This window comes from Pistacia vera, unplaced genomic scaffold, assembly GCF_008641045.1.
Source record: "Pistacia vera cultivar Batoury unplaced genomic scaffold, PisVer_v2 Contig459, whole genome shotgun sequence".
NCBI classification, from domain to species: Eukaryota; Viridiplantae; Streptophyta; class Magnoliopsida; order Sapindales; family Anacardiaceae; genus Pistacia; species Pistacia vera.
Genome location: NW_022196289.1, coordinates 1,155,511 through 1,166,205, shown reverse-complemented (window position 1 = coordinate 1,166,205; position 10,695 = coordinate 1,155,511). Strand labels below are relative to the sequence as shown.

The 10,695-nt window shown below is 34.9% G+C and overlaps 1 protein-coding gene across 2 annotated transcripts; it reads left to right on the top strand.

Moving 5' to 3' along the window:
* Nucleotides 1–3,621: 3,621 nt before the first annotated feature.
* On the top strand, nt 3,622–8,797 carry LOC116144905 (autophagy-related protein 13b). 2 transcript variants are annotated; one of them, XM_031430329.1, is made up of 4 exons: nt 3,622–3,806; nt 3,943–5,383; nt 5,467–5,645; nt 8,140–8,797. In XM_031430329.1, the coding sequence occupies exons 2-4, from the start codon at nt 4,034–4,036 to the stop codon at nt 8,561–8,563; spliced, it is 1,953 nt and encodes a 650-aa protein (XP_031286189.1). In that variant the 5' UTR covers nt 3,622–3,806; nt 3,943–4,033; the 3' UTR covers nt 8,564–8,797. The 2 variants fall into 2 exon arrangements, with proteins under 2 accessions (XP_031286189.1, XP_031286191.1); XM_031430331.1 differs by having other exon boundaries at nt 3,622–3,810.
* Nucleotides 8,798–10,695: the final 1,898 nt, after the last annotated feature.

The window sequence follows — 10,695 nt, the reverse complement described above, 5'->3', positions numbered from 1 at the left end:
CTCACTAAAATACCGTCAATTGTACCGACTTGAGCATTGGAGTGCCTACGATAGACACCACACTAATGTCTCCTGAGCCTTCACGTTCATGCTTTCTTTTTTTGCAAGTCCATCCAATTGTTAGTGGCTCAATTCACACAAAATCTGTCCCTTCCGAATCAAGAGTAGATTTTATCGTTTACAGAATATGTGGAAAAAAAAATAAAAATTAATTGGGTCAAACCACGAAATTAAATAATAATAATAATTATAATTGCTATTATTATTAAAATTGAGCATCATTTTGAAAGGAAATAATGAGGAAGGTTCCCTGAAGTTTTGGGAGAAAGGAAATTAAGGAGCGATTGGAGACAATGAAAATGGCAACTCATGGAGGGATCAAAGAAGACAAGTGGACATGAAAAGGGAATTGCAAATTTAAAGTTAATGAAAATTAAGGGAGATATTATAAATTAATAAAGATAAAGGTCAAACACAATCAAAACTTTATGAACTAAATGATGGAATTAATTTTCATTTAATTTAATTAAAGTCAAATTAAAGTTGTAAATAATCCGAAAACCTTTGAGGATCTATGAATCACCATTCAATTAATAATCCCATTATCTATATACTTTCCAAAATTCAATAAATATATTTGAGTCCTCTATTGTAACTTTATTATATTATACTAATTTAAAAAACCAATATCATATAAATTATCCAATAAGCAATTATAAGACAAGATATAATAATCTTACACTAAGTTGAACCGAATTAAAATCGAGAAATTACTTCATGGTAACTCCATTAATTATTTTGAAATTGGAATTAAATAAATTAATCAAGAGTCAAAATTCAAAAAGCATAAATAGGTGTGAAACCTAAAATTCTTTTTATAGATTTCTCTCCTAATTTTCAAAAGTGGCAACTTTGCCTTTAATTTTCATCACTTTAATTAAAGATACTATGAAATTGAAGTCTCTCTTTTGCTTTAAAAAAGTCTTCAGTTATTATTATCGCAGGTTAAGCTAACTGTTCATTAATTAATGAGTTAATGACATTAATCCCTTGAGGTGTATATAATGGAATAACAAAAATTCCCCTAAGGTTTTGTAAATAATATAAGTCCATTTGCCGTTAAGTTTTAAGTATTAAAATGACAATTTAGAATTTTTGTAATTATATCATAAGTTAATTAACAATAATGCTAGGGACACCGAAAATTTTATACCGAAAATGTGTACCGACCTACGTGTAACACGCATCTGATTTGTTTAACAATTTTTTTCTAGTGAACGACCATCCATCAAATTTGGACGGCCGTTCACTCACATGGACGCCCGTCCATAATATATGGACGGACGTCCATATACAAGGGACGGGCGTCCCCATTTAAAGGATGCCCGTCCATAAATAAAATATGAAAATAATAAATAAAAAAAACTTTGGGGACGGCCGTCCATAAATTTTGGAAGGTCGTCCCTTATGTTTGGACGGGCGTCCATTAGGAATGGACGCCCGTCCATACTTTAAAAAAAAAAAAAAACGTTTGGACGGGCGTCCATTAGCCATTATTTTGGTTTCTACAGATACTACACATATTTTCTTGAAGGGACAAATACAAGCACAGGTTTTCCATTCTTCGCATGTTGGACAATTGTAGTATATATGGGTTTCGTCATGGCTTGCATCCTTGCATCAAAATTGGATATATCCACTCCCTGAATATGTATTTCCAGAGGCACAGGATGAACCCCAGGAGGAAAATTGAAAAGGCCATGAGAGGGATATATCCAATTTTGCTCTAGAAAGCTTGGACACATCACTGCTGAGCACGTCAGAATCCATGGCAGCAGATTTCTTCACACTGGTGAGCTCTGAGCTTAAACCAGATACAACTTGCAAGCCTAGCTTCTTGCTCTTGGCATTATCAGGATTTTGGCTATTATTTTAAAGATGAGCACCTTCAGTTCTTATAATTTCTTGTACAACAAAATGCTCAGACGAAGAACTAACATGAGAACCCAGGAGCTGGGGAATGAAGACGAAGAAGACGAATTTTTTTTTTTTAAAGTATCCAAACGTTTTTTTTTTTTTTTTTTAAGTATGGACGAGCGTCCAAAATTTATGGACGGCCGTTCCCAAAGTTTTTTTTTCATATTTTATTTATGGACGGACATCCTTTAAATGGGGACGCCCGTCCCTTGTATATGGATGAACGCCCGTCCAAATTTGATGGACGGTCGTTCACTAGAAAAAAATTGTTAAACAAATCAGATACATATTACACGTAAACCGATACACATTTTCGGTGTAAAATTTTCGGTGCCCCTAACATTATTCGGTAGTTGATAGCAACATTAACAAAGACTTTAATGATTNACGGCCGTCTCCAAAGTTTTTTTTTTTTATTTTCATATTTTATTTATGGACGGGCGTCCTTTAAATGGGGACGCCCGTCCCTTGTATATGGACGGGCGTCCATGTGAGTGAACAGCCGTCCAAATTTGATGGACGGCCGTTCACTAGAAAAAAATTGTTAAACAAATCAGATGCGTGTTACATGTAGGCCGGTACACATTTTCGGTGTAAAATTTTCGGTGTCCCTAGCATTATTGGTTAATTAATACCAACAAATTCTAAGCTCTCAAATTATTAAATTGGGCTTAGGCTTGGGCTAGGCCATGAGAATATGCAATTCAATGTAAATGGATCAAAATAAGTCCAAGCCAACTTTTTATACATGTAAACTGATATGGGCAAGTTGTAGGCAACAACCTTTTTTTGTTATTTTAATTATATGAATTATGATACAATTTATGAGCTATTGGATACGATATTTCTGAGAGTTGAGATTCATCTCAGCTTGCATAATTGATATTCTCGAAAATAATATAATTTAGATGAAATCTCAACCATTTAAATGCATGAATGTAATGACTAAAAAATTGTGCCAAAATTTGTATTAAAAAAAAAAAAATGGGGGCTTTTGAAACACGCCGAGTGCTTTATAAATAGTTAAGTACATTGTATCGCTTCTTTTTATTGGAGTAGAAACTTATATCCCGAGGTTACATTTGGTATGAAAGAAAGTTTTTGTGAAATCAAGAATTCAAAAAATGAAAAAAAATTATACATTAATAATACTATGATTTACAAAACTAGTATTCCAATTTTGCTTTCCAAGTAATATAATAATTGATATGACATAATTATACGATCTAATACTCTTAAAAATCAAGAATGTGTATCGATTTCAACTAGGGAGCTTGATTTTTTAAATTTTTAGAACTTTAATTCATAGATTATAATTTCGGGTATTCTTAAATTCAACGAATAGTAATGATGATTCTTTCATGGGATAACGGGCCCTTAATCATAAAATTGGACCCTCCAAATTAAGGCTCAACTTTGGCCCACAAACTACCAAAAAGGTCCATGGTGAGAATCACCTATGGCATAAAAATTCCAGACATACAGGAAAATGAGGAACCACCAGTTACGTGGGACAACATATGACGTGTCGAGATCACAACGGACCCTGATCTTTCACAAATATTTCTTGATTAAATCAAATCAAATCAAAACCTCAGCCAATGGCCCGCACTTTCTCCTCCTCCTCTTCTTCTTCTTCTTCTTCTTCTTATGCTTCTTCGACTTAGACTTCGAGTTCAATGAGAATACCGATAAATTAAAATTAAAAAAGAAAAATCCGATTCGAATTAAAATTCCGAACCCAAGTTTAAACTTTCTTTGATTCTCTTCTTCAACTCAGCAACTGAAACTGCTAGCTAATGGAAACACATTAGAACACACTCTCCTTGGTGAGTAAGTTATCTTATAACTCTAATTTAACTTGGAATTCCAGTTTCTTGTTACAAAATTACAAAACCCTTTTCGTGTTTTGATGTTGTTACTGAAGAAAGTTTGAATTTTGCTTTGTTTTGTTCTTGCTTGCAGGGGTATGAATGCAAACGGTTGTAACTTTACAAGGTTATAATCTGAATTTCTTTTAAAGGGTTTGTGTTGTTTGAAGCTAGTTTTTTGAGTTATGGCATCATCTCATAATAATATGCATTCAGAAGCAGCTAAAATGGAACAAATTGTTACTGAATTCTATGCTAAGAGTCTCCAAATTATACTTGAATCAAGGTCTCCTTATATGTCTTCACATAACTTTAGTGGTGAACAAACTTTATCCCCGTCTTCTTCGTCGTCGTCATCATCTAGCGTGAGGCCGAGAGATAAATGGTTTAATTTAGCTCTGAGGGAATGCCCTGCTGCGCTAGAGAATTGTGATCTCTGGCGCCAGAGTAATTCAGAACCAATGGTCGTTGATGTGATTTTGGTGCAGAGACCGGTTGGTTGGGACCAGGTGAATTTTTCTCCCAAAAGGGATCTTGTTAGGCATTTTTCTTCTAAGGAAAGGTGTCTGGTTGGTTGGAGTTCTGATCAGGAGGAACTTGGGTGTGAGGGTAAGAGCGAAAAGATTGTAGAGAGATGGATAGTGCAGTATGAGAGTAGGAAGGCCAGTGATTGTAGTTCGGGGAGTAGGAGGTCGAGTAATTATGCTTTGCATAATGTGTATAAGAAATCAATATTACTTTTGAGATCGTTGTATGTGACTGTTAGGCTTTTACCTGGGTATAACATTTTCCGCGACCTGAATTCCTCTGGACAAATATGCACCTTTACCTTGGGTCATAGAGTGTCTTCTTTTGTTGAGCCATTCACTCGTAAAGAAGAGGCAGAATTTCAGCGCTTTGGTTTCACTCCTGTTGATACTTCTTCTGGTAGGCTTTGCATTTCAGTGTTGTATCGTTCATTACCTTCGGATGTATGCTCTGAGCCTTCAACCCCTATGTCCCCCCAATTTATACCAGACTATGTTGGGAGCCCATTGGCGGATCCACTGAAGAGATTCCCCTCTCTTCCTATGTCACATTGCTCACCGTCGTCATTGCCATTGTCACGACCCCACAGTTGGAGCTATGACCATTATAAGGCCTCTCCACCTTCAATTTCTTTCTCACCTTCACCCACCCATTCAGAACCACATGCTTCCCGCCGTTACCCCCCTACCAACTTGCCTCCACATCCGCCTGAAACATCTCTAGTTCAGAAGAAACGTACAAGTTTTGATGAGTACTATCCATCTCCTAGCTTTTCCCCCTCCCCTTCCCCCTCACCACCAATCTATATTCCTGGAAGACGTCTGTCAACGGGTCTTTTGCGATCTGAAAGTGCTCCATTCAGCTTACCTGCTCCTAAGCTTGCTAATTCCCCTGCATTGTCAAGCAAGCACCGGTCTCCGTCTCCTCCCCTTAAAATTACAAGGTCCAATACTTCTAGGATTGATAGAAGTATGGGTCAGATTCAAACTGGTGCAGGAATTGAGAAGGTATTATATTTGGTCATTATTATCATATTTAATATCCCAGGTGTGCTTGCTTCATTTAGGATGTCTTTTTCTTCCTGTTGTAGTTTCACTCTTTTGGGAAAGATGACTCTCGAAAATGCTCTGGGGTGAAGTTATCGTGCAACAGCTCTCCACAAATTTCTTTTTCTAGAAGCTCTAGTAGGTCTTTCCAGGATGATTTTGATGACGAGTATCCTTGCCCGTTTGATGTTGAGGATGTTGATGTGACAGATTCAAGTAGCAGGTATGTCAAAATTCATTGATTTGATTCTACTTTTAGTTTGAATTGTTTTGCATTATTTATGTGATTTACTGTTAATAATAATTACTTCAACTTACTTTGTCCAAGTTATTTCTTAGCCTGCTTATATCTGAACTTTGTTAGCATACCAAGGGATAATACTTGAAATCACAGAAGAGAAGAGCTTTTGTTCAAGAATTACCTTATCACTTTTCTTCCTAGTCATCTAGCTGGCTTTTATATAAAAACATAAGAAATTTGAAAGAACAAAGCATTGATTGTGCCATTGCGGTTCTTCATTTAGTCATGCTTGCTAAACCTGCAAATTATATGTGAGATATATTAGCATGGTACTAATAATACTATTTCTTACCTACTCCGGCTCTCCATCTCCAAAGTAGGGAAGCTCTGAATCTAAATATAAGTGGAACTCTGCTAGCTATTTTTTCACCATATTTTGTAGGACTTAGAAGTTGATTCTGTTCCATTTTTAGGACTTGAAGGAATTTGCATTTTCTTCTCTGCCAACTATAGGTGGCTGCTTGCATGCTTTAGTTTATTGATTGATTGCCCAAAGACTATGGTATGATCTTTGATAATAAAGGAAGTTTCGGTGATAAAGATCTTAAGTTAGCAGCTGTTGAATTGATTGCCTATTTTTCTTGTGGAAACTATCAAAGTTGTATTGTAGAATGCTGAAGATAGAGAATTTTGATTTTTATTAAAAGGTGGAATATTAAATATCTAGACCATTTTATAGGCCTTTACATCATTTGCGATCAAAATTAGGTTTCTAAATATACACTTATGGGTTCTGTGAATTATCACATTTGAATAATGGTAGGTGACTGGCAGCCAATGTGTTAACATTAATTGCTTGTGCTTGGTTTTGATGTTAGAAATATTATATTATGAAGATTTAACTTAGTTTAGAACTAAGCAAGGGTTCTAACAAGCATTCAAACACAAATGTCAGAGCAAAGTGTAGTAGATGTTGAGTCTTGAATCAGTAATGCTGGGCGCACTAACTGATCATGTAATCACCCAATGCTGTAGTTCTGTCAAATCAAAGCCAGGTTTTCTGGGCATGGATCTTGGTTCATTCAATGTGGGTTGTTCTCAAACATGTTTGGGCCTAGATTGGCCTTCTAGTACTTTGATAATTATAAAGTGTGATTACATGAATGAGCAAAAGCAACCTCGATGAGGAGTGATTGCTGTGGTATAAATTTGGTTGCTGGCTGAGGAGGACAAGGTTGGGGCTTTGATTTGGAAAAATATATACCATGCCACGCACGGAATTGAGGAGGATACTAGCCAGTTATAATGCATAAGACCAGCATACATTATGAACATAGGGATTTTATTATCAACAATTATGGGGTCTGCGAAAAGTTTATTCATGATGATGACACCAAACTGATATGGTAAAGTCTCATTGAGTAATTATAGGCACTTTGGTACAAAGTTATTTCATGCATACTAACAGTCTATCCATTGTCAGGAAGAGGGGGAAAAAAAAAAAAAAAAAAAAAGAGAGAGAATATTTTTCATTGAGAGTTGTTTGTTTTCCATAATGATAGTACTCAATGTTTAGAAGCTTCAGTTAGTTGAATAATGTGTTATGAGGTCTTAAACAAGACTAGCTGATTGCTTTTTGCTATAGTGGACTGGCATTATGATACTTTGGTGTGATGCTGCTGTTAAGGCCCCATTCAATGGTATGGTGTGGTTATTGAGACAAAGAACTTGTACCATTAAGAATAATACAAATATCTTAGTTAGCTGAAATGTGTATAGAATTTTTTAAGTAGTAGTGTGCAATTGTCACGATGTTGTTGAAACATGACAAGTGGATTGTTTTCTTATACCCTGGAATTTAAGTTGTGAAATATCTGAACAGTGATGTAATTACTGAAAACATTTTAAATTTTCTTCCCAAGAAACTTTTGAGATTTAGGTTCAGTGTTAGTAGAGTTGATGCCCTAGATCCAAGATAGAGTGAACATTATTTTATTTTATTTAAGACAGCGATGCTAATTATGCCTAATCAACCTCATTTAATTATACATTCTGCATTAACAATCAATGAATAGAATTCGCAGAAATGGTCGCTGGATGCTGGGTCAAATGATCCATCTCCAGGAAAGATATAACCCACTGTTAGGGGCAACTTTTATATTTGATAAAGAGATTATCCATATGGTACATTTATAAATTGTTAACTGATATTTTGATTAGGGTCAACCTGGGAATGAACTGACATAGTTCAGCTCAACAAAGTTACCTAGTGGCGAACCAAGCTGTATATAAGATAAATCTGAAAATGATTTCTTCTCTTAATGCAGATTCAACCACATATGCTTTCTATCAGGATCCTTAATATATTTCTCTTTCTTCATGTGCTTAATGCCCTCATTTATGTGTCAAATGAATTTGCTAGTGAATTTCAAGTCTTTTTTACTCAATGTTAACTCGCCTCCTGTTCATCTTCCAGACCAGAATCATTTGATCAGAAAGGGCATCTATGTGAGCCACTTGAGCCTGGTGGATATCCAATGAAATCCCAAGACGCTGCTGTTGGTGCCTTTGTATGTATGTTGAAGAAAGCACCGCCTCTTCGCCAAGACTTCTCCGGTTCAGTAAATTTATCAGAAGCCTCCAGACCTCAGACGTGGAGTAGCACCACCCAGGAGCCAAGACAGATCTCCGATGCAACTTCAAGTCAGCAGGGTGCTTCTGTGAGCATTACATCTTCTGGTCTTGTAGCATCAAAGACAACTGCTGATGCATTAGAAGAACTCCGGGGTTACAAAGATATGAAAAACTTGTTGCTTAGACAAGGTGCCAGGTCCCAGTCCCACTCATCGGCAAATAATTATTCTACTGCAGAACCTGGCAGCAGAGGTTCAACAGGGTAAGCTCAGCTAATGTTAATACTCCTTTGTACATATTGTACAGAAAATTTGGTTTTTAAATTGTGGTTTCACGCCATGCAGCCGAAATGCGTTTTTTAAGCAGTATACATAAATATAAAAATATGAGATAAGGAGACGCAAGTTTTATACTATAACAGAAAGTTTGTATGTTGGATTTATAACTTTTTATGTAAAAAGCACCGGTTGTTCATTACTGTATAAATCATGGAGAGTTTGTTTTGGTACTTCATATTTTGTTGTTCTGTTTTTTGAAATTTATATTTCAATGCTATGCTTGTGGACCAAATATTTGATATCACCTGATTTCTTGAGCATTTTGCATTTTTGCTGATGATCAGGATTTATTACATTACTCACCTTGCATTTGTTTCCCAAAATTGGATATTGAGTTTCCATTTGAATGAGAAATTTAGGAATGGTGAAAGAGCCCGGCCCAGAGTTGGCCTAGCTTGGGGTTATGTCCGATTGGAGCTCACTTAGAATTCTAGATCCAGAGTATACTTGGGCCGGGCCTAACTGGTGGCCTGGCCCGGGATTTTATCGGAATGTTGTAGAAATTAGAAAGTTGCTATTTACAATAAAATTATGTTAATTTTTTTTTTTTTTTATAAATATTTGAAATAATATTATATACTCTAAATACTATCATTTTTATTTTTATTTTTAAATTTTTTTATGTAATTTGTCGAAGTAATAAGTCATCTAATTATACTACAAATGATAACACATTGTTTGAAACAAAACATCTTGAATGTTATCTAAAATGTTTAGTAATGACTCCAAATTTTGGTGATGGATTGAACCATGCTGTTTGATAGTGTTATTAGATATTTAGATGTCAATAATTGTTGGATTAGTATCTATAAAAGAGGTGAGTGTTAATAAACTATACTCAAAGTCAATTATTTTATCGTTTTTATACCATATTATTGCCCTTCAAAATATTAATACAATGAAACAACTATATTGTTGGAGTAGCATTACACATCTCAACCATTGAAAACCATCAAAGCTTTCAAAGATCAAAGGGTCAATAATCGTTTGAAGTATCCAATATTTGAGTCGATGTAGTAACGTTATTCCAACACTGTAATATCGTTCTTAATCATGAGGCAAACTGCCCACTAAGTTATACTAGCTTGGTCACCATCTTAAATGTATTTTGATGTGACTTGTTCCCTTCTAATATTAATTAAAATGACATAATATTCATGGACTCTCATATATCAATATTCAAAAGAAACCCTTAATTAGTTAGGTGCATATTAATGAATAATGATATTCTGTTGAGGTGGATTTGTAAACTAAGTTTTGGTCGGTGAGTACCCGAATTAGACAAATTAATCTTATATCCTTTTCCCATGGTATAAAATAACATATGATCCCTTAACAACTGGAGGACTAAATGACTAAATCAATCTGTATTTTATAGTTTATTTTGAACATTAGGTTGCTATTTAAAGACAAATTGCATGTGGCTTGGCAAAGATTCTTCATTTATATATCTTCCTTCCATGACCTCATCATAGTGTATATATATAATGACTTCTTTGGTCTTGAATGTTATAATAATACTCAACTACTAGCTTTTAATAGCACCGGAGATTGAAGTGGGAATTCATTTACCTACCATAAATTTTGAATTACATCAATGAGTTGAAAATAATTTATGTGCAATGGAAGCATGCATATATAACCATTCAATAAGAGAGCATATATATGACATACGTGTTAATGTGGCGTGTCTTTATTGGTTGGTTGTATGCGCATTTATGGTGATAAGTGAAGATTCAAACATGAAATATTTAACTCTAATAACTTGGTAAATAACCCGACATTAATTTTAAGTCTAACAAGAATCATGCTTCTCACAAAAAAACAAAAGTCTTTATTGCTTGGTTGTATGTATATCTCTTGCACAAAAGACTTTCTCTGATACATGAATCGGGAGGTTCGTGATAGAATTTGATGTAAATCTGACTTCTTACCCAATAAGATTTTATTGAATGGAAGGATTACCTGTTTTTACAAACCAGTAGGTTTAAACGTACCAAGTCGGTGTGAGATTCTAACAGTTCGAATATAATATATTTAACTCTGATAACGTGTTAGAT